General features: G+C 44.0%; 1 protein-coding gene across 1 annotated transcript; it reads left to right on the forward strand.

The window, feature by feature from the left end:
• Window positions 1–1,742: 1,742 nt before the first annotated feature.
• LOC311106866 (filamin-A-interacting protein 1-like) lies at window positions 1,743–24,505 on the forward strand. Its single transcript, XM_084149253.1, has 5 exons — window positions 1,743–2,051; window positions 4,150–4,323; window positions 5,200–5,378; window positions 19,932–22,776; window positions 23,823–24,505. The coding sequence occupies exons 1-5, from the start codon at window positions 1,749–1,751 to the stop codon at window positions 24,021–24,023; spliced, it is 3,702 nt and encodes a 1,233-aa protein (XP_084005379.1). The 5' UTR covers window positions 1,743–1,748; the 3' UTR covers window positions 24,024–24,505.
• Window positions 24,506–25,145: the final 640 nt, after the last annotated feature.

Consider the following 25,145-nt stretch of genomic DNA (forward strand, 5'->3'; position numbering starts at 1 on the left):
AGGCCAGCCAGGCCAGGCATACTGTAGCAACTCCTCTGGTGTGATATGATGGAAAGTGTGACTCTGGCTCTATAGATTCTAGGACAATGGAAACAATGGATGTGATTTGGCACAGTAGGAGGCGAGAGCTCTTGGCCAGGAAACGTCCTCCCTGCTCTTTGAATATGAGTACGGAGTGTGGAGTGTACAAGTAGCAGTAACTAACCCACTCCATACACTGTAGTTAGAACTATGCTAACCTCGTCCCTAGGCTAATTGCACATAGAGAGGAAGTGTATGGTGAAAGAGGTTACAAATTACACTAGAATGCTAAAAAGTCATGGTAGTCATGTATTTGTATACATTGGTTCATATAGCCTACCATTCAAGGTCACATGTTTTTTGATGCATTAACATCACACTGAATATATTAGTTTATCCAGGTTAGAATAACACAGTTGCTATTATAGCTACTTGCTTCATAATATTCCATTGGTTCCAGATGTTAAAAGTCCCTATGAGAACATTGTTCTAGACCATTCTCACTCCCAGAGTTGGGTCCCACACCTAATTATAATCAAGTACAGCAATTTAAGAAACAGAAAAAGGGAGCAGTATGAAATACTAGTACAGCGGGAATGACATAGGCCATAGGGCATTAGTCAGAGGTGAGAGGTTAAGTTATGTGAGATCACAAGGGAAATTATGAACATGTTGCTTTTCTGCTATTGATTACAAGTCTTGAGGTCATATTTACAGTGAGGGAAAAAAAGTATTTGATCCCCTGCTGATTTTGTACATTTGCCCACTGACAAAGAAATGATCAGTCTATAATTTTAATGGTAGGTTTATTTGAACAGTGAGAGACAGAATAACAACAAAAAAATCCAGAAAAACGCATGTCAAAAATGTTATAAATTGATTTGCATTTTAATGAGGGAAATAAGTATTTGACCCCTCTGCAAAACATGACTTAGTACTTGGTGGCAAAACCCTTGTTGGCAATCACAGAGGTCAGACGTTTCTTGTATATGTGGCTGAGATTACAGAAATGTTATTTACTCTCTCTCGTACAAGCTTTCTTACTGGTTAATGTTGTATGGCTGAGGGAGATCTCCACTGAGAAATGTTAGCGACACTTTCAACTTGCTCAAAACATATGCCATGAGAGACAACCCCATATAATTAATGCTCAGAGAATATTCATTGTAAAAACAGTTATGCTAGGGCAGATTTTGTATAATTTCAGCCTGTGGCATAGAAAGTAACACTCACGAGCCAAAACGGGTCCCCGAAAGTTGTGCACAATTGTATTCAATGTCATCGATTTGATATGTTACGTCCTGCAATTCGTATGATATGTTACAAATTCCAATTTGTACAATATGCTACAAATGTGTAAATGCTTAAGATCCTGTCACTCTCTTTAAGAAGTGACCTCATGGCATATTATTTGTCATTCAATACTGTCAAATGATTATGTTGCTCTGCAGAGATAATGACGCACTACATGACTCAGGCTTTGTAAACAAAACATGATCCTGTTATGCCAGGAGTGGGGGAGCCACTGACTATTACCTCCCAAATGGCCACTGTGATCAAAATAGCTGCTATCCAAAGCCAGGGAAGGGAACTGATCGAATCCTCATTGTCTCTAAACAATTTACAGCCACCAAGAGGGCCATTTCAAGTTTTTCTTTGGGTAACGTAGTGTGAACTATTTGGGCTATGGATTCAGAGTCCCTGTTGTCTCCGCCCTGCAGGTGAGAATGCGGTCCAGGTGCAGCACAGCCATGGAGGGCCCAGACGGAAGACAGATAAACCAGGTCACCCAGCCCACCAAAGCCTTCACCAAAGAGGAGGGGGAGAACACACCAGAGCTGGTGAAGAGGAAAATGAAGGTCCAGCGGGCGGAGAAAGAGAAAGAGGGGAAGACAGTGGTGTCTGGAACAGTGAAAAGGCCCCAGAGAACCACAGAGAGCAGTAGAGGACAAAAGAAGGCAGCAGGGCTGACAGATCTCTCTAAGGAGGACCTTCTCCGTCTGCTGGGAGTCATGGAAGGAGAGGTGCAGGTGAGAGGTTCTCCACTGACACTGGGCTGCTGTGTGCTAGGTAACTGCTAACATTGTGGTCAGTGGTTTGGGTTATATTTGGCAGGTGGTAACATCTCAGCCTCTCATCATCTCAGCCTCTGTGTCTGGCTTGACATGTTACTGTAACCAGGAGTGCGTAACCCAAGAGTCACGATGCTGACTCACTGCTGTTGAGAGTCAACCTAAGTGTCAGCAGCCATTAACTCTGGTCCCTTCCCACGCTGCCCCACTCAAACAGGGAAATGGTTCCAATCGTTTTTCCACCATTAATTTTTCCCATTGGGGATTTTAGAAACACTTAAAATAAGGGCTGTGTTTCATGTAGGCTTACCCTGGCGTGACGTTTTGATAACCATGTCTCTCGGACAAGGTGAAACGCTAATTAGCTGCTAATGTGGCTATCATACAGAACTACAAATACCATGATGATCTGGACGAGACTGCCTACTCGAGGCAAAGGTAAGTATCTCTGGATTAACTATCTAATGTTAGCTAAATGTAGTAATGAATAAATTGGCTACATTTCTTTAAATTGACAATTCTGTGAACTGTCTTGGGCAAGTTTTAAAATGACACAATACCTGTTAGCAAAGGTGTCAGCTAGAGATGACGTGCAGGAGCTTGCAGGGATTTGTAGTTTTGCATGATGTCTACTTTGATGCTAAGAGTAAATAGTGCCAAATATATTGATAAGTCAACTTGTCTGAGAGAGATTTACACGGTTATCAAAACTTCACGCCAGGGTAAGCCTTACCAAAACACAGCCCTTATTTTAAGTGTTTCTAAAATCCCCTATGGGAAAAATGAATGGTGGAAAAACGATTGGAACCATTTCCCTCCAGCTAGGTTTTATTGGTATTATGACGTCTATTGTGGGGCTCTATGGAGGGAGTGATGCTGCTGCCATCAGTGCACCCTCATCCCTTTCGCCATCCAGCTTTAGGCATGTTGATGACTTTGCAAAGTTGCAACTTGGGATAAACAACAACACATGTCCTCCTCCTACACCTTATGTTGAAATCCAACATGCTCTGAATGTCTTATCAACACTGAAGAATGGTCTTGTTCATGCTAAATTACTTGCTAATGATATTATAGTACAGTGGTATGACAATAATTCAACTCTATTAATCATTTATATAGAGTGAGATAAAGAAGGGTATTGTGTCCATCTCCATGCAGGAATGTTTAACTGTGTCCCAAATGGCACCCTATTCCCTATATAGTGCACTACTCGGAGCTGGGCATATGGGGGCAGTTTGAGAAAAAACCTGTGTTATGGATTGCATTTGTATGAAAGGAGACACTCAGGGGTCTCACTGAGGAGAACAGCACCCCCCTGTGGGGAGAGTTGAGCTAACAGTGCAGGTTTGAGCAAAAACCAACAGGAGGGTAGCTCTCCAGGAACAGGGTTGGCGAGCCAAACTGCACTTTTATCAATCATTTAAAAAAAAAAAATCCTGTCACGGAGCTGGCCGTCACTCCATACACATAAGAAGTTAAAATACAACTAGACTGAAAAGTTATCAAAAAAAGTATACATCTTTATTAAAAACAGATGGGATCACAGAGGATAAAACTCTGTCTAGCCTTTTACCACATTGTCAAAATCTCCCCAAACTGTTCTCAACCTCCATTTTAAAGGAGAAACACAATCAGGTGTGGACAATAACCAATTAGGGGTGTGGCCCACACACCTGCATACAATTAACTAGACCAGACAATTAACCAAACAAACTGAAGGAGATGTAGTTGATAGATTAAGTGCACTTATATGGATAAAGTATGGAATAATGGTAAACCTGGGCCAAGTTCAACAAATTTAGTTAACATAACACATTTAAAACAGTTAAAGGGGGAAATTGTGTCCTAGTGAAGATAGTATCATCAAATTTCCCAACTTAAAAACAATAACAACCTCCAAGTGTCACTACTCACTACTGTCAATTTGAAGTGGTTCAAATGTCATTGAGAATAAAGAAGGTAAAAGAAAGATAAACATAATGTTCTTGACTTTATCTCTGTTTAAATGGTTCTTAGGTGACCTAACATGTCCCCCTGCTCCTTGTGTCCGTAGGCCAGAGAGGATATCATCCACATGCTGAAGTCAGAGCGTACGCGACCCGAAGCCCTGGAGGCCCATTACGGCTCAGCTGCCCCCATCAAACCCCTCCAGGCCCTGCAGAGAGACAGCCTTCTGACCAACACTACAATGCTAGGGGACAACGTCTATGAGATGCCCATGCAAGAGGTGAGTGGCGCAGTGGTCTAAGGCACTACATCGCAGTGCTAGCTGTGCCACTAGAGATCCTGGGTCGAATCCAGGCTCTGTCGTAGCCGGCCGCGACCGGGAGACCCATGGGGCGGCACACAATTGGCCCAGGGTAGGGGAGGGATGTAACTCAGTTGGTAGAGCATGGCGTTTGCAAAGCCAGGGTTGTGGGTTCGATTCCCACGGGGGGCCAGTATGAAAAATAAAATAACAAATAATGTATGCACTCACTAACTGTAAGTTGCTCTGGATAAGAGCGTCTGCTAAATGACTAAAATGTAAAAAAATTTAATAGACAGCCTGGTCTCATAGACTAGACATAACATAGTAAATGTAAATCCGGGACACTCAAAGTATGTTGTGTTTGGTATGCTTACATAAGACAGAAGTTTTTAAAGGATAGTGGTTGGTCAAAGGTTGCGTGTTCGAATCTCATCACAGACAATCTTAGCTAATCAGCAACTAGTGACTACTTTTTAGCTTCTTTGCAACTACTTAGCATGTTAGCTAACCCTTCCCCTAACCTTTTAACCTAATTCCTTACCTTAACTATGTTACGTCTACCTCCGAGTCCAGGTTGCTATAGAAGTTCATATCAAAATAAATACTATACTATAGATCGCTATACAGTGTTGATAAAGAGGTAAATGTTTGTAACTAATATACTGGATAGATACCAGTGTATGAATGACTCAGACATTGTGTGCGCCCCAAATGGCATTCTATTCCCTAATAGCGAATAACTTTATATCATATGGGCCCTGGTCAAAAGTAGTGCACTATATAGGGAATAGGGTGCCATTTGGGATGAAAACATGGTGGTTGTCATTGAAAACCCTCTAATATGTTGATCAGTTGGACCGGCTGGAGGACAAGCATCGCGAGACGTACAGGCGTATGCTGGAACAGCTGCTGCTGGCCGAGAAGTGTCACCGCCGCACGGTTAATGAGCTGGACAGCGAGAAACGCAAACACACAGACTTCATGAACAAGAGTGATGACTTCACCAACCTGCTGGAGCAGGAGAGGGAGAGGTGAGGGGAAGTGTGTGTGAGAGAGAGTTGCTTGTTCCTTATTCCATGTGTGTAAGTAGTGGCGTACCACAGTTTCCCAGGGCCCCCACAAGGTCTGAGCAGCTAACCTAACCTTTTTTTAACCAGGTAAGCCAGTTGAGAACAAGTTCTCATTTACAACTGCGACCTGGCCAAGATAAAGCAATGTGGAAAAAACAACAACAACACAGAGTTACATATGGAATAAACAAAGCGTACAGTCAATAACACAATAGAAAATCTTTATACAGTGTGTGCAAATGTAGTAAGTTATGGAGGTAAGGCAATAAATAGGCCATAGTGCAAAATAATTACAATTATAATTTAGTATTAACACTGGAGTGATAGATGTTGTACAAATAGAGATACTGGGGTGCAAATGAGCAAAATAAATAACAATGTAAATAACAATATGGGGATGAGGTAGTTGGGTGGGCTAATTACAGATGGGCTGTGTACAGGTGCAGTGATCGGTAAGCTGCTCTGACAACTGATGCTTAAAGATGGTGAGGGAGTTATGTGTCTCCAGCTTCAGAGATTTTTGCAGTTCGTTCCAGTCATTGGCAGCAGAGAACTGGAAGGAATGGCGACCAAAGGAGGTGTTGGCTTTGGGGATGACCAGTGAGATATACAGTGGGGAAAAAAAGTATTTAGTCAGCCACCAATTGTGCAAGTTCTCCCACTTAAAAAGATGAGAGAGGCCTGTAATTTTCATCATAGGTACACGTCAACTATGACAGACAAATTGAGAAAACAAATTCCAGAAAATCACATTGTAGGATTTTTTATGAATTTATTTGCAAATTATGGTGGAAAATAAGTATTTGGTCACCTACAAACAAGCAAGATTTCTGGCTCTCACAGACCTGTAACTTCTTCTTTAAGAGGCTCTTCTGTCCTCCACTTGTTACCTGTATTAATGGCACCTGTTTGAACTTGTTATCAGTATAAAAGACACCTGTCCACAACCTCAAACAGTCACACTCCAAACTCCACTATGGCCAAGACCAAAGAGCTGTCAAAGGACACCAGAAACAAAATTGTAGACCTGCACCAGGCTGGGAAGACTGAATCTGCAATAGGTAAGCAGCTTGGTTTGAAGAAATCAACTGTGGGAGCAAATATTAGGAAATGGAAGACATACAAGACCACTGATATTCTCCCTCGATCTGGGGCTCCACGCAAGATCTCACCCCGTGGGGTCAAAATGATCACAAGAACGGTGAGCAAAAATCCCAGAACCACACAGGGGGACCTAGTGAATGACCTGCAGAGAGCTGGGACCAAAGTAACAAAGCCTACCATCAGTAACACACTACGCCGCCAGTGACTCAAATCATGCAGTGCCAGACGTGTCCCCCTGCTTAAGCCAGTACATGGCCAGGCCCGTCTGAAGTTTGCTAGAGTGCATTTGGATGATCCAGAAGAGGATTGGGAGAATGTCATATGAAACCAAAATAGAACTTTTTGGTAAAAACTCTACTTGTCGTGTTTGGAGGACAAAGAATTCTGAGTTGCATCCAAAGAACACCATACCTACTGTGAAGCATGGGGGTGGAAACATCATGCTTTGGGGCTGTTTTTCTGCAAAGGGACCAGGACGACTGATTTGTGTAAAGGAAAGAATGAATGGGGCCATGTATCATGAGATTTTGAGTGAAAACCTCCTTCCATCAGCAAGGGCATTGAAGATGAAACGTGGCTGGGTCTTTCAGCATGACAATGATCCCAAACACACCGCCCGGGCAACGAAGGAGTGGCTTCGTAAGAAGCATTTCAAGGTCCTGGAGTGGCCTAGCCAGTCTCCAGATCTCAACCCCATAGAAAATCTTTGGAGGGAGTTGAAAGTCTGTGTTGCCCAGCGACAGCCCCAAAACATCACTGCTCTAGAGGAGATCTGCATGGAGGAATGGGCCAAAATACCAGCAACAGTGTATGAAAACCTTGTGAAGACATACAGAAAACATTTGACCTGTGTCATTGCCAACAAAGGGTATATAACAAAGTATTGAGAAACTTTTGTTATTGACCAAATACTTATTTTCCACCATAATTTGAAAATAAATTCATAAAAAATCCTACAATGTGATTTTCTGGATTTTTTTTTCTCATTTTGTCTGTCATAGTTGACGTGTACCTATGATGAAATTTACAGGCCTCTCTCATCTTTTTAAGTGGGAGAACTTGCACAATTGGTGGCTGACTAAATACTTTTTTGCCCCACTGTACCTGCTGGAACGCATACTACGGGTGGGTGTTGCTATGGTGACCAATGAGCTAAGATAAGGCGGGGATTTGCCTAGAAGGGATTTATAGATGACCTGGAGCCAGTGGGTTTGGCGATGAATATGTAGTGAGGGCCAGCCAACGAGAGCGTACAGGTCACAATGGTGGGTAGTGTATGGGGCTTTGGTGACAAAACGGATGGCATTGTGATAGACTACATCCAATTTGCTGAGTAGAGTGTTGGAAGCTATTTTGTAAATGACATCGCCAAAGTCAAGGATCGGTAGGATAGTCCGTTTTACGAGGGCATGTTTAGCAGCATGAGTGAAGGAGGCTTTGTTGCGAAATAGGAAGCCGATTCTAGATTTAACTTTGGATTGGAGATGCTTAATGTGAGTCTGGAAGGAGAGTTTAGTCTAACCAGACACCTAGGTATTTGTAGTTGTCCACATATTCTAAATCAGAGCCGCCGAGAGTAGGGATTCTAGTCGGGCAGGTGGGTGCAAGCAGCGTTCGATTGAAGAGCATGCATTTAGTTTTACTAGCTTTTAAGAGCAGTTGGAGGCCACGGAAGGAGGTTTGTTAACACAGTGTCCAATGAAGGGCCAGATGTATACAAAATGGTGTCATCTGCGTAGAGGTGGATCTGAGAGTCACCAGCAGCAAGAGCGACATCATTGATATACACAGAGAATAGAGTCGGCCCGAGAATTGAACCCTGTGGCACCCCCATAGAGACTGCCAGAGGTCCAGACAACAGGCCCTCCGATTTGACACATTGAACTCTATCTGAGAAGTAGTTGGTGAACCAGGCGAGGCAGTCATTTGAGAAACCAAGGCTATTTAGTCTGCCAATAAGAATACGGTGATTGACAGAGTCAAAAGCCTTGGCCAGGTCGATGAAGACGGCTGCACAGTACTGTCTTTTATCGATCGCGGTTATTATATCGTTTAGGACCTTGAGCATGGCTGAGGTACACCCATGATCAGCTCGGAAACCAGATTGCATAGTGGAGAAGGTACGGTGGGATTCTAAATGGTCGGTGATCTGTTTGTTAACTTGGCTTTCAAATACTTTCGAAAGGCAGGGCAGGATGGATATAGGTCTGTAACAGTTTGGATCTAGGGTGTCACACCCTTTGAAGAGGGGGATGACCGCGGCAGCTTTCCAATCTCTGGAGATCTCAGACGATACAAAAGAGAGGTTGAACAGGCTGGTGATAGGGGTTGCAACAATTTCGGCGGCTAATTTTAGAAAGAAAGGGTCCAGAATGTCTAGCCCAGCTTTATAGGGGTCCAGATTTTGCAGCTCTTTCAGAACATCAGCTATCTGAATTTGGGTGAAGGAAAAGCGGTGGGGGGGGCATGGGCAAGTTTCAGCGGAGGATGCAGAGCTGGTGGCCAGCCGTAGCAAAAAGCTTGTTGAAATGTTCGATTATCATAGATTTATCGGTAGTGACGGTGTTTCCTAGCCTCAGTGCAGTGGGCAGCTGGTAGGAGGTGCTCTTATTCTCCATGGACTTTACAGTGTCCCAAAACATTTTGGAGTTAGTGCTACAGGATGCACATTTCTGTTTGAAAAAGTTAGCCTTTGCTTTCCTAACTGATTGTGTATATTGGTTCCTGACTTCCCTTAAAAGTTACATATCGCGGGGCCTGTTCGATGCTAATGCCGTACGCCACAGGATGTTTTTGTGCTGGTCAAGGGCAGTCAAGTCTGGGGTGAACCAGGGGCTATATCTGTTCTTAGTTCAGAATTTTTTGAATGGGGCATGCTTATTTAAGATGGAGAGGAAAGCACTTTTAAAGAACAACCAGGCATCCTCTACTGATGGAATGAGGTCAATATCCATCCAGGATACCCGGGCCAGGTCAATTTGTAAGCCCTGCTCGCTGAAGTGTTTTAGGGAGCGTTTGACAGTGATGAGGGGTGGTCGTTTGACCGCGGACCCATTACGGACGCAGGCAATGAGGCAGTGATCACTGAGATCCTGTTTGAAGACAGCGGAGGTGTATTTAGAGGGTAAATTAGTCAGGATGATATCTATGAGGGTGCCCATGTTAATGGATTTAGGGTTGTACCTGGTAGGTTCCTTGATAATTTGTGTGAGATTGAGGGCATCTAGTTTAGATTGTAGGACGGCCGGGGTGTTAAGCATATCCCAGTTTAGGTCACCAAGCAATACAAACTCTGAGGATAGATGGGGGGCAATCAATTCACATATGGTGTTCAGGGCACAGCTGGGGGCTAAGGGGGGTCTGTAGCAAGCGGCAACAGTGAGAGACATTTCTGGAAAGGTGGATTTTTAGAAGTAGAAGCTCAAACTGTTTGGGCACAGACCTGGATAGCCTGCAGAGCTCTATCATACTATCTCTACAGTAGATTTCAACTCCGCCCCCTTTGGCAGTTATATCTAGACGGAAAATGTTGTGGTTGGGAATGGAAATTTCAGAATCTTTGGTGGCCTTCCTAAGCCAGAATTCAGACACTTCTAGAACATCAGGGTTGGCTGAGTGTGCTAACGCAGTGAATAACTCAAAATTAGGGAGGAGGCTTCTGATGTTAACCTGCAAGAAACCAAGGCTTTTGCGATTACAGAAATCAACAAATGATAGCACCTGGGGAGCAGGAGTGATACTGGGGGCTACAGGGCCTGGGTTAACCTCTACATCACCAGAAGAACAGAGGAGGAGTAGAATAAGGATACGGCTAAAGGCTTTAAGAACTGGTCTTCTAGTGCGTTGGGTACAGAGAAAAAAAGGGGCCGATTTCCGGGCGTTATAGAATAGATTCAGGGCATTATGTACAGACAAGGATATGGAAGGATATGAGTACAGTGGAGGTAAACCTAAGCGTTGGGTAAAGATGAAAGAGATAGCATCACTGGAGGCACCGATTGAGCCGGTCTCCGTGTGTGTGGGGGGTGGGACAAAGGATCTATCTGAGACAGGTTGAGCAGGACTGGGGGCTCTACATTGAAAAAGTACAGTTAGAACTAACCGAAACAGCAATAGGCAAGGCATATTGACATGGGAGATAGGCATAAAGCAGTCACAGGTGTTATTCAAGAGAGCTAAGACAACAACTGGTAATGGCAACGAAAGTTTGAGCTGAGGCTAAACAGATCAACAGGATGGGGTACCGTATAAAGGAACAGTCCAGCAGGCATCAGCTGTGTAGCTGAGTGATCATAAGGTCCAGTGAACAGCAATAAGTAAGTCCGGGAGCAGTTCAGCGGCTTCTACGCTACAGGCACGGCTGTTGATTGCGTGTACTAGCGGGCCTGGGCTAGCAGATGGATCTTCGTGGTCGTCGCAACGGGAAGCCTGTTGAAACCACATCAGACAATTATGTTGGCTGACCAGTCGTGATGGATCGGCGGGGCTCCGTGTCAACACTAGGAGGTCCCGTCCGTTTGACAGAGCGGTAGATAGCCGGGAGATGGGCCTGGCTCGAGGCTAGCTCAAGGCTAACTGGGGCTAACTGACTCCTGAGTGGCGCAGTGGTCTAAGGCACTGCATCGCAGTGCTAACTGTGCCACTAGAGATCCTGGTTCGAATCCAGGCTCTGTCGCCGCCGGCCGCGACCGGGAGACTCATGGGCGGCGCACAATTGGCCCAGCGTCGTCCAGGGTAGGGGAGGGAATGGCCGGCAGGGATGTAGCTCAGTTGATAGAGCATGGCGTTTGCAACGCCAGGGTTGTGGGTTCGATTCCCACGGGGGGCCAGTATAAAAAAATATATGTATTCACTAACTGTAAGTCGCTCTGGATAAGAGCGTCTGCTAAATGACTAAAATGTAAATGTAAAATGTTAGCTTCAGGACAGTGGTGATTAGTGGTGATTAGCCAACAACGACATGGGGCAGAGAAAAATTTGCAGTTTTATAGCTAATCTCATGCTATGCTATTCTTAAGTTTTTAAATGAGGCTAAGAAAATTTAGATATTTTAAAGTTAATTTCCTTCAATTCTACACATATTGCCATGGGGCAGAGAGCACATTTGCAGTTTTATAGCTAAGTAAGAGAAAATATTTATGTTCTAAAACTAATTTCCTGCAACACATATTGGCATGTTTTGTCATGGCTATTTTACACATTCTTCCATGGCTTAAGAGCCTGTGGGCCCCCACCTTGCGGGGGCTGTGGTACGCAAGTGAGTAATTACATAATGTTACAATTGGTTGTGTGCCAATCTGTCACTGCACTCTGCAAATCACGAGGCCCGCAGTGCTCTAAAGTGCGACCATTTTGATCTCATATGCTCCTAGATATTTTGCTGTGCGACCTGACATTTTATTTTGGGAGCACCAGTGCGACCAGGAAAGAAATCACCCAGATAGTATTTGTTGTAATGATGGGCTTCACTGTGCAGTTGTTTCTGAGTGCCCTAGAGAAAACAACTAGCGCAGATTCGTACAATGCCTGTGTCTACCACTTTGTGCAGCCGGTTAGCTAAAGGCTTTCCCATGAAACAAATTAAATGTTAACTGCAAAGTAGGCTTACCTGGAAGAATGATATGATATCATGATGATTTATATGAATCGGGTGGTGTTTTGTTTTGCAAACTCTGCTATTGCGCATGCAGTACAGAAACATTGCCAGCCAAACACCAGTCTCTTGAGGTGCACAATTGAAATTAAAGAGCAACTATACCCTCCAAAATAACATTTTAATTATTCCCCATCTCCTGATGTGGTTTAAGCATTGTTGTGGGCTTAGAACATCCTTTTTTTCTATTAAAAAAGTATGATTTTGAGAGTGAAAACCTGAAGAAAAAAAAAACTGGGGAAATCGAAACCTGGAAAAACAAAACCGATAATTGTGCTGGTGGACCAAAAAGGTAATTATTTAGGCCCTGTTCATAAACCATGTAACGAGTCGTTCCAAAACCACTCAGGGGCATTTGTTTAAACCTTGTTCAGTCATGTTACCTCATTAGTTAGCTAGCTAGCTAACAACCAGTTTACTTTACCAGTATACTGTATCTAAACATTTGGGGGCACAGAAAGAAAGGAAAGGGGATAGCTTCTTTAGAAGACCAATGATCATAACAATGAATGAATGACTGATCTCTTGTATGTCATCACTCACAACTTGACGCTCTTAAAGAGACAGTGTAGCATTTAATGTAACGCATCTCAATATGTAGTACACAATGTAGAAACCTTCTTTTCCACAAATTACTTTGTAATTTCCATGACAGGTTTTTGTATCAACATTTTTATAATAAACAAATGTCTTTACAGGGTTATTAGTTTCTAGAGCACATGTGCTTCAAAAGTAGCTAGAATTCATATGGGCCCAGTATCTCAATCAATTAAAACATATCTTCTGGTGCTCCTAGATTTTAACTTTATTAAGTTGGGAGCACCAGTAAAAAAACTAATTTGAGCCCTGCATGAGGGGCACATGGAGCATGATGAGGGATGAAAGCGAGGTCAATCTCAGCCATGTTGGGAGGGGGTTGACATCACTATCACACCGCCACACACCACAGACCTCTGCTCTGCGACCATGCTACAGCGGCTCTCTCAGGCAGACACACGCGCGCTCTGTCCCCATCAAGCAGCTCGGCCTAAGCAATACTGGACAAAGACCCAGGAACAAAGCGGTACATGAGACGCTGAAGCTGAGACAGCTTCAAAGAGCCCTGATGTAGCGTGTAAAGACACCCAGAGTCAATTCTCAATAGAGTGATGAATAGACTCAACCAATGAAAGATGATACACCAGGCAGTGCCACGCTGTTTACAGTTAAGTGTCCTCACATTAGATATCAATGACGTACACATTGTTATTGAACACAGCACATAGAGGTACTGACATGGTGAAGAATACATTGCTACAACTATGATTTACATTAATATGGCAGTATTACATAGAATATATCATTATTTTATGGCATTGCTGTTATTTACCTTAATAGATATACAGTAACTGTCACAAGCTGTGATTTACCCATCAAATAATTTTAGCCTACTGTGAGACCAACTGAGTTTGACTATGGCTTTAAAACAAGGATGTAGAAGAGATTTTAAAAAATCCTATGCCAGCAAGATGCTCCCAGGTGGAATTTATGAGGCTCATAACAAAGGTGGAATCCAGATGTCAATCTAACCTGGCCCCCAGTATAGTGCCTCAGTGGTACCCAATTCCCTATGTAGTGCACTCCTTTCTACCAGGGCCCATAGGGAAGCAGTGCACTATGTAGGAAATAGATTGCCATTTGGGATGCAGCCTCAGTCTGACAGTACCTCAAGACCTGCAAGTCAGGACAGAACACTGACATCATCTATACCCAACACTAGAGTAATCTGATAAGGGATCTGTCTATCTGATAATGCATGGCGATTAATGGTTCATCACCATCAGAACACTGCTAGCTCACACAGTACTATGCACAGCTAGTTCTACTCCGCGCGTAAAACGTTCCCCAATGGAAACACCTCATGCCTCACTGAACCATTTACCCACAACATGAACATATTGTAGTGTTTTGAAAGTGGGTTGCATGCTTATTGATTAGTCTTATATAAGGAACAGATTAATGTTCCAGTTCCTATTCGAGGAACATGTTGTGCATGTCCTCTTCCACGGGTGAAAAGCCACCCAGCATTGCCAAATTGATTGCTGTGTATGCAAATCATTTCTGTCAATTATAATTGACATTGTTTTACTTGTGCTAGAATAAATTGGCTGTTCATATGACGTTCATATGTTGTTCAGGACATTTACATACTTTCAGTGGTGAGACATGTCACTTTTGTATCTGGGCAATTCCATGGTAACATAATTTTTTTTAATGTATGCCAAACAAACACCATTGATTGCAAAGTTAAACAAACCATAAAACTCTGCACAATCACTACATTTTCAAAATGTCCACTGAAAATTTTACAAAAACACATACAGTGCCTTTAGAAAGTATTCACACCCCTTGACTTTTTACACATTTTGTTACAGCCTGAATTTAAAATGGATTAAATTGATATTGTGTCACTGGCCTACACACAAAACACCATAATGTCAAAGTGGAATTAGGTTTAGACATTTTTTTTTTAATTGATTAAAAATGAAAAGCAGAAATGTCTTGTCAATAAGTATTCAACCCCTTTGTTATGGCAAACCTAAAGTTCAGGATATTTTTTTTTTGCTTAACAAGTCAAATAAGTTGCATGGACTCACTCTGTGTTAAATAAGTGTTTAACATGATTTTTGAATGACTACCTCATCTCTTTACACCACACATACAATTATCTGGAGCGTCATTCATGCCTTACCAAAAAATCCACAAACGACTGGATAAGCCACCAGGAAGACCTATTGTGGCCTCCATTGACTGAAAATATTTCTGCTTTTGTAGATTTATTTCTAAAACCCAGTGTGGTGTCAATCCCTGCATATGTACGTGATACTATGGACATGATTAACACCCTTAAGACAATGCACAATATCAATGGGGAGACGTTCACCTCCCTGACCAAGGCCCTTCTCCCCCGATTGCTCAATTTGGCCGGGTGGCCAGCTCTAGGAAGAGTCTTGGTGGTTCCAAACTTCTTCCATTTAAGAATGATGGAGGCCACTGTGTTCTTGGGGACCTTCAATACTGCAGACATGTTTTGGTACCCTTCCCCAGATCTGTACCTCGACACAATCCTGTCTCAGAGCTCTACGGACAATTCCTTAGACCTCATGGCTTGGTTTTTGCTCTGACATGCACTGTCAAATGTGGGACCTTATATAGACAGGTGTGTGCCTTTCCAAATCACGTCCGCACCGGCGGTCACGAGTCATGAAGGCAGCCAAATTCCATATGACCGTTTAGTCACGGTAGCTAGGCTTCTCCAAATTCTGATGCTGCTGCTGGTCATTAGTAGCCTATGAAACCTGCTAACTGCCTGGTACTCAGCACTCTATTGTCCCTCTAATCACTCTGACATCAATGCAAATGTAATCAAACACTTCATGAGCCCATGAGCTCATGTTGCGCAACATTTCTATAGGCTATGCAATTGAGTGAGAAAACAGTGAAGGACTCTACTAGAAAGAGGAGGATCCCATCAGCTTTCTATAGGCTAGGCCTACTATATTTATTTCTCAACTTTCCTAATATTAAGCACATTGCTTATATTTACAACAGGAGTATAGCCTACGTGGCTGGCATGAAAATGAACCGCAGGAAAAGCGTTCTCCATTCGGTATTTAAGTGCATAGATGACTTATTTTTTCCCGGCTGCCCCTGTTTCTAGACACATTATAAAGTGGCATTTTATTGTACCCAGCACAAGGTGCACCTGTGTTTAATCAGCTTCTTAATATGCCACACCTGTGGGTGGATGGATTATCTTGGCAAAGGAGAAATGCTCACTAACAGGGATGTAAACAAATGTGTGCCCAGTTTGAGAGAAATAAGCTTTATGTACGTATGGAAAACTTCAGGGATCTTTTATTTCAGCTCATGAAACATGGGACCAACACTTTACATGTTGCGTTTATATTTTTGTTCAGTGTAATTGGTAGATCAACCTTTACTTGCGGACGTTTTCCACACTGCCAGACAGTAAATCCTAACTTTAACCATTAGTGGGGAAAATGCTCAATTGACCCACGATCAGCATCTAGGGGCAATGTCACCCTACTCCATTTCTCAACCTGAGAATAATTTTGTTTTTCTGTGCTGAGGACATGTACAATGACTGGTTCAGTGACCTGGTGAATAAATTTACAGAGGTTTAACGGTCTGTTAGATGTAGCATGGAGATGACAGCCCATGACCTGAGTCTAATTACCTTGTTGAAACGGCCAGTGTTAAGCAAGCTGGGAACATCAAGCTGACCAACAACCGTACATTCATTTAGGTAAAGCCTTTAGCTAGGTTTATATGGATGGAGTCTCTAGGAAAATAGTAGAGGGAGTGTTGAAAATATGCCGTTGAAATATTAGATTTGGAGGTTTTATATTCATTTTGTTTGAGTGGGTCACATTCAGAAACATGTGAAATGAGACTTGTGACCTCTGAACGATTTCAAATGCATGCAAATTATTATAATCCATCTCCAAACATATTGTCACCTCAAAATCATTACTCATTTGGTGAGCAGGTGTCCATCTCTGTTTTTCTCACCGACTCGAGTTTTGAAAGATTTTCTAAAGTAGCATACTACCTAAATTTTAGCTTTGTCTGTAGCAAACTAGATACTTGCAAGCTCTTGTGCTCGCTGATGCACAGATTTCCAATTGCCTCCCCCCTTTCACCAATGACCTCCCCTCCCCCGCTCTGCTCGCAGCACCGTGTGATAACACATTCCTCCCAGCTGCAGTCATCTGAGATTCACTGCAGGTGATGTCATAATGGACAAGCCTAACCACCTGTGAAAGGATGCCAGCCAGTCCACAGAGGGAGAGTGAGAAAAAGAGTGAGAGAACTCTGCCAAGCCAATTAGATCTTTGTTTTGCATTTCATTCACCATGGTGGAACCTCTCCCGCTCTATCAGGTCTTTCAGTCAGTCGTTCTTCTTACGGGGAAATGGATACTGTATAGTTTCTCTAAATTAAAATATATTGATATGGCCATATCTGTTTTCCAAATACGTTCCCTTAAACTGAAACAAAAAAATCCAACAAGATAATTCTGTCCCAGAGGAAAAAAGTATTCAGATTAGAGTGGAGTAGTTATTTTCAATTGTGACTTCTTCCTTTCTGTTCGAAGGTTCGTTATAGTAATCGTGATAGTTATAGTAACTGTAATTGTATGACATTAGTTCAGTCCAAGCTGTGGGCTTAGCTTGGCCACAGATATGTTGTGTGGGAGGTTTGGACCTTCTTTGCCGTCACTGATAGGCCTCTGTCAACACAGTGGCTATGAATAGCCCTGACCACCAGGAAACATGCTGGTCATCTGCTAAAGGACTTATTCATAATGCCAGGATAATCAGTGAAATGACACCTGGCTCATATTCTAAACACTACCATCACCACAGAGAATGGAGGAATAAAGGGAGTATCTTGTTGCAGAACTATATTTGTCATATCATAATTGGTCCTATGGGCTCTGGTCAAAAGTAGTGTACTATAAAAGGAAAAAGGTGCCATTTGGAATGCAAACTTGGTCTCCTCATTAAGATTATCTGGATACCTTGAAGTAGCGTTGTTGTACACTCTTTCCTGAAATGCAGTGGTAGCTAATGGTAAATATTTGCAGTGGGTCATGCAACCATTTGACTCCTGTATTGCTGTTAATCTGGAGCCTTTTCTACTTGACAAGCTGCCAGGCAAATTGTGTGAGGGCCACCCTGGACCTCGTGACACAGGTTTTATGACCAGTGGTATTTGCATGATTCCACTTTAACAAGACCACAAGTGTTGCTCCCAGCCAGGAGCTATGGTCTGTGTCCCAAATGGCACCCAATTCCCTATATAGTGCACTACTTTTCATCAGGGCCCATAGGGGTGGGTGAGACATCTGTACTTTAATGAAGAACACTGCAGTGCTATAAATATCTGAAACCTCTCTGCAGGATTGGGCTTCTGGTGCAGCAAACTCATCCCATTGTGAAAATATACAAGTCTACTTTTACCATACCACCTTAGGATCTGGTCCCTATTAATTACACTGTGTACTATGGATGTAGCAGTAGCATCCGACAAAGAACAAAATCCAAATTTCTATCTATCACTTTACTTCCCTTTGCATTCAAGGGGAAGATGATTATGAACTAGTCTGGCACTAGTTTGACATTGTTCCCAAAACAAAAATTTTCCCTTGCATTGTTGCCTTGTTTCTATGGGAACATGGTTGGTCGCAAGATGGACAAGAGACAATTGGGTCAGGCAAGACAACAGTTTGTGTGTTGGAAGTGGAAAGAAGCCCTGCTAACATAGTATAATTCTATATACATTTACCTTTGGTCTAAAAGGCTGCTGCAAATCTACTGAAAATCTCACAAATACAATTCCCCTTCTCTGTTGGAGGAGAAAGGGGGGGAAAAAGAGAGCAGGGGAACAGGAAAGAGTGTGAAAAGCCTTCCACCCCCCCTGGCTTGAACCCCTCCTCCTCTGTGGCCAAACAAGGGCAGCTCCATTCTGTGCCATAAATGGGAGGAGGGATGACATCACCACCAGCTAGTGGAGCAGGGCTAGTTTTACACAATTCATTGTCCATTGATGACATGTTTGGAATGTGATGGCCAATTCCTCGTGGATTGGGGGCCCTCTCATGACCCAGTGAGAGAGAGCCGATGCCTGCCTGCATACAGCTCAGCACCTGCACTATCCAAAACACGCTAGGCAAGGACCTAATGCATCCATCCCGACTAGTAGTGGGTAAGTCTGAGAGTTTGAGCTGTTGAAACTTTAAGAAACAGCAGTCTGGCTGCTACAGTATCATGTGCATTGTTAGACCGGCTCCTGGTGGATTTGGTTACCGTGCAGGGAGAATTTGTTTGTAATGCAAAGCAACAGATGACAATGATCAGGACTCGCTCCTGATTACGCACTGAGTTTCTAGTGTCGTTGTGTGAGCACCATATGGAGGGGACCTGTTGCAGGCAGCAGACTATCTATAGCAGTTGCACAAAGATATAGAGACTCCCGCAGAGATTAGTTAAACATCTACTCACATTATTCCGTTCAGGTTCACTCAGTGTTTTAAGGACACTGGTTGTGTTTTTATAGTTTAGCTAGCATGTCTCTGATATTGTGGTATTTTGCTCTGTGTGAAGGGCAGGGTTGTCCCTGTTGGGGAGAATCACATGAGGGTTCAGGCTTCTAATCTGACCCCCCACCCCCTCCTTTGTTTTCTCTTCTATCATGCCTTTGCCATTTCTTCTGTTTGCCTGCCTCCCATCCGGGATCCCACCACTGCCCACAGGGTTCTGGGCAGGGGATAAGGCACTAATTCTGAGTCTGGTCAGGCTCCTCTACTCTGGGAAATGTTACTTAACTTTGAAGAATTGTGAGACATTTTAAGAGTTAAAATACTTTTTTTTTTTCATTGAAATGCTTTTTTTCACAGACTATTTGCAGTTTACAAACTCAAAGGTTCAATATTTGTAAGTACTATGTAGCAGTAAGTACCTAGGCCTACATTGTTCCTGTACACTAATTACATCAGCAGGAACAATGTAGTAGATGCACAGTTTCACAGTCTCTTAATATAGAGGGGGATCAATTATTACATCAGGTGAAACATCTGAATAAAGCCTATCAAATGGAGAATTTACATTTCAATCACACTTCATCTCTCTCTTGCTCTCTGTGTCTCTGTCACTTTCTCTCTCCCTCTCCCCCTCTTCTCTCTCTCTCAGATTAAAGAGGCTGCTGGAGCAGGAGAAGGCGTACCAGGCTCGTAAAGACAAGGATCACAGCAGGAGGCTAGACAAGGTCCGTGAGGAGCTGGTCAAACTCAAGTCCTTTGCCCTGATGCTGGTGGATGAGCGGCAGCTCCACATTGAGCAGATCGACCAGCAGAGCCAGAAGGTCCAGGACCTTAGCAGCAAGCTCCAGGAGAGAGAACACCGGCTGGCCGCCGTAAGCGGCACCGCCAAGGAGGACGGCCAGAAGGTCCTCAGGCTAGAGGCGGAGCTGGAGTGCAAAGCTGCCAAGTTCACCCAGGAGCATGAGGAGATGACTGCCAAGCTGGCCAACCAGGAGTCCCAGAGCCGCCAGCTCCGCCTGAAGCTGGCAGGCCTGGCCCACAGGATCGAGGAGCTGGAGGAGAGCAACAAAGCACTGCAGAAGTCAGAGGAGGACCTCCTGGAGCTAAGGGACAAGATCAGCAAGGGGGAATGTGGGAACTCCAGCCTCATGTCAGAGCTGGAGAACCTGCGCAAGAGAGTGCTGGAGATGGAGGGCAAGGACGAGGAGATCACCAAGACGGAGAGCCAGGCCAGAGAGTTGAGGAAAAGGCTGCAGGACGAGGAGACCACCGGCCAGGAGCTGAGGCTGGAGGTGGAGAAAATGCAGAAGAGAATGGTGGACCTGGAGAAACTGGAGAGGGCTTTCAACACGAGCAAATCAGAGTGTGCAACACTTCATATTAACCTTGAAAGAGAGAAAGGACTGGCAAAGGACTTAGCCGGTGAGCTGGACACAGTGAAAAACCGTGTGAAAGAACTGGAGAACTCTGAGTCGAGACTTGAGAAGGCAGAGATGGGCCTAAAGGACGACCTGATGAAGCTGAAGTCATTTACAGTGATACTAGTGGATGAGAGAAGGAACATGACTGAGAGAATAAAACAGGAGGAGCAAAAGAGCGATGATTTAAATAAGATGTTCAAAACTGAGCAGAGTAAAGTTATGGATGTCACAGAAAAGTTGATTGAGGAGAGCAAAAAGCTCCTTAGACTGAAATCAGAAATGGAGGTAAAAGTGACGTCTCTTACTAAAGAGAAAGATGAACTGAAAACGAAACTTGCAAGTGAAGAGGAAAAGTGCAGGGATCTTAGCTCTAAGGTCGGTGTAATAAAAAAACGAATGGACGGGCTAGAGGAGGCAGAAAGGGTATTGTTAAAAATCAGCACCAATAAGGACAACAAGAGACCCCCAGACGAGGACAACAAATTCAAGGAGCTAACGCAGGAAATTGAAAGGCTCAAAAACCGTCTCAAACAGCTAGAGGTGGTGGAAGGTGACCTGATGAAGACAGAGGACGAGTATGACTTACTGGAGAAGAAGTTTAGAATGGAGCAGGACAAGGCCAATGCCCTCTCTCAGCTGCTGGAAGAGATGAAGAGTCAGACCGCCAGGAACAAAGCCATAGAGAAGGGAGAGGCGGTGAGCCAGGAGGCTGATCTGAGGATGCGCTGCAAGATGGAGGAGGCAAGGACCAGAGACCTGCAGGCAGATGTTCAGGCCCTCAAAGAGAAGATCCACGAGCTGATGAACAAGGAGGACCAGCTCTCCCAGCTGCAAGTGGACTACTCCCTCCTCCAGCAGAGATTCCTGGAGGAGGAGGACACAAAGAAGAGCCTGAGCCAGGAAGTGGTCAACCTCACCAAAGAGCTGGAGGTCACCAAGCGCTACAGCCGCGCCCTGCGTCCCAGTATGAATGGAAGGAGGATAGTAGACGTCCCTGTCACCTCCACCGCAGTCCAGACAGATGTGGTGGTCAGTGAACCTGCCGAGGAGGACACGCCTGCAGTGTTCATCAGGAAATCTGTCCTGGAGGAGAACCATATCATGAGCAACCTGAGGCAGAGGGGTCTGAAGAAGCCTGTAACCGTGCTGGAGCGCTACCCCCCTGCAGCCACCGAGTTGGGCATGAGAAAATCCTGGATTCCCTGGATGAGGAAGAAGGATGCAGTGACGATCACTCAGACCACCCCAGAGAATACCCCAACCCCTCAGGACAACGGGGACTCCTCCACTCGTCCACCCGAGCTGTCCATGTCCCAAAAGCCAGGCCAGCCGTTGCACATTCGAGTAACCCCCGATCACGAGAACAGCACTGCCACTTTGGAGATCACCGGCCATCGTGCTGAGGACTTCTTCTCCAGCGCCACCATCATCCCCACCTTGGGCCTGCAGAGGCCTCGCATCACCATTGTTCCCAAACCCACCACCATGTCCTCAAAGAGCAAGCCGGGTGAGGGCATGATGGGGGGGCCTGAGCGGTGCAAGTCTCCAGTCACCATCACCACCATCTCCAGGGCCAAGTCCCCAGATAGGAGTAAGGGCTCCTCCTACTCAGACTCGAACAGACCCCTCTCCCCCGTCTCCATCATCACAGTGAGCACCACTCCAGTGGCCGAGGCCTTTGCCTCCGCATCCCCAGAGCCCCATGACATGAGCACCATGGGCCGGGCTGTGTTCAAAGTGACCCCAGAGAAGCATACATTGCCTATGCCCGTCAGGAAATACAACTCCAACGCCAGCATAATCACCACCACGGAGGACAACAAGATCCACATCCACCTGGGACCTCAGTTCAAGAGGCCATCAGACATCAGCAGTAGCAGCCCTACACTGACAGTCAGTCCCCTTAGTGTGAGCACAGAGAGCAAGGAGGCACCCACAGGTACGGTGCTGCGCTCCCCACGTCACCCCAACAACACCACCACCGCTCCTGGGAAGACCACCCCCAGCAAATTGACCAGCAGCATCACCATCACCCCCATCACCTCGGCACCGTCCAGGCCAACTCAGTCTGTGGTGAGTAGTCAAAATCGAGTACATTTACATAAGCCCTCTGTTCTTTCTGCCGTCTATCTCTCTCCCTTTTATGATGATTTGAACAAGGGCTGTCTCACTAACAGAGAAGCTTTTTATTGCATAATTTTCTATGTAACCGTTTTCAGCTGGTATGCTGAATACATTCTATATCATTGTTAGTAATAAAGTTGTTCAATTACATGACCTTCGTTTCAGACAAACCATCTAAATGATATCCAATCTTTTGTATTTCAGTTGCTTCTGAAATGTTTCAAAATGATATCAGGTGGTGTCTGCTCCCTAGATAGCACTCTTTCCAGGTATACCAAAATCAAATACACTCCTTTTACCTATGACCAATACTAACACTGGAATGAATTGACACGCATATCCCCACCTTCCAAAGGCCCCTCTCAAAGGATCCTGTGTTGACACACCGGTTTCTACTGGCACAAACTGACATGTTCCTCCCTTTTAACCGAAAATGGACCAGTGATGACCAATTTGGATGTTTGACTTCAAAGTGGGCTTACCTGCACATCAGCAATAAGACCAGAATACTGTAGTATATAATATCCTCTCCCAAGCTCTGTTAACTCAATGCAAACCGTTTTTGTGATGCTAGCTTTGAAATGCACTTTCTTAATGCTGTGAAGGGTGAAAGGTGAGCTATGGTAACATTGTGGTATTTCATACAGCTAGATTTAAAGAGGCTCTTTATGGATGGAAGCTTTTTGAAGGATAAGAAATGCAGCACCTCAATTCCATTGCAATTCTAATCACAATCAATATCCAATATGGCCAACTCTTGTCATCCCTCTTGAACCTGTGTAAATTGATTTATTTAATTTACATGTAATTCTGCACCACAGTTCTAACAATGACAAAACAGTGGTCTTATGGCAACAAGTATATAGCTTGCCATCTTGAATTTACTTCCACCAAATGTACACAAAGTAAATCGTTGCTATTGTGCTTGTCTACGATAATACTTTAAAAACCTTTTCTGTCTGTGCTTTTGTCTTATGTTGTGTGAATCCTTTCAGCCCGGGGCGGATGTGCAGTCAACTCGGGCCGCGGCCACACGAATCCCTATGTCAAAAGGTATGAAAACAGGCAAGGCAGTTGTGACAGGCGTCTCCACTGTGACACGGTTAGAGTCGCGAGCCGAGTGCCAGTCAATGAAAATTGAACTGAGGAGGTCGACAGTCTGCAGCTCTACCTCCGCAGGGGGAGGGAAGTGCTGAGGGCCACACGCTGCCATGGAAACGCTGTAGCCTCACTATCTTTCTATGGACTCAGTCACCCATCATTCAATTCTGACCAGTCGGTTGCCAGCCAAAAACATATAGAATAGGATACTGTAGCAGGCACCTTGATCTGCTCACAGGAACATGGAAAACACAGAATAGCTCTATCACTGACATGTCCCTTTCCTCCTTTTTAAACATTGGGGTAAAATGCATTGAAATTAGATTGTATTGTAATTATGTACGTTTTCAAAAAAGATTTTTATATCCATGTTGAAATGCTTTTTGTTTTGAATGACACATTACTAATCCCTCACCTGGGTTGTTGTCACACTGAGATATTGTTTATTTCACAATTTCTTATGGAGGTTTCCGAATACAGTCGCTCTAACGGGTTTCACATGTGAAATACATTTTGATCAGTCATCAACGACACTAGTTTGTGGCACCAAAAAAATTAAAAATAAAACATTATTTGGAATAAAGTATGACAGTGTTGTTTGTTTATTATTCACGTGGAGATATTATGACAATGCAAAATCTTCTTCATGTTCACTAAACAAAGAATTTAGTGAAAGCAGGCGAGTAACAATCAGGAAACCTCCATAGTGCTTAATAGTCATACATCTATAAAATGGTTTACAGCATGTTAAGCACACTAAGCAAAATCAACAAAAGCCTAATCTGTAATCTTGCTTGTTAATAATAATAATAATAATAATATGCCATTTAGCAGACGCTTTTATCCAAAGCGACTTACAGTCATGCGTGCATACATTTGTTTTGTGTATGGGTGGTCCCGGGGATCGAACCCACTACCTTAGCGTTACAAGCGCCGTGCTCTACCAGCTGAGCTACAGAGGACCACGTTCATAATGCTAGTAGGCTAGTACTGTGCATCCATACAAAAGGAATGAAATACTATAGTCAATCAGAATAAAAATGTGAACAGAACTGGGATTTGATCATCAATTTATGAATTTCCTTAATGATTTAAATACCTGATATTTTGGAGTAGGCTTTCATTCATAAAGGCTTCCACAGAGTTCACAGCTACGGAGCCACAATCTGTGGAAGTAACATAAAATCCATAATGTATCACACATCAAAGGTTTGATT

The sequence above is a fragment of the Coregonus lavaretus genome (genome assembly GCF_964263955.1).
Source record: "Coregonus lavaretus genome assembly, chromosome: 31".
Lineage (NCBI taxonomy): Eukaryota > Metazoa > Chordata > Actinopteri > Salmoniformes > Salmonidae > Coregonus > Coregonus lavaretus.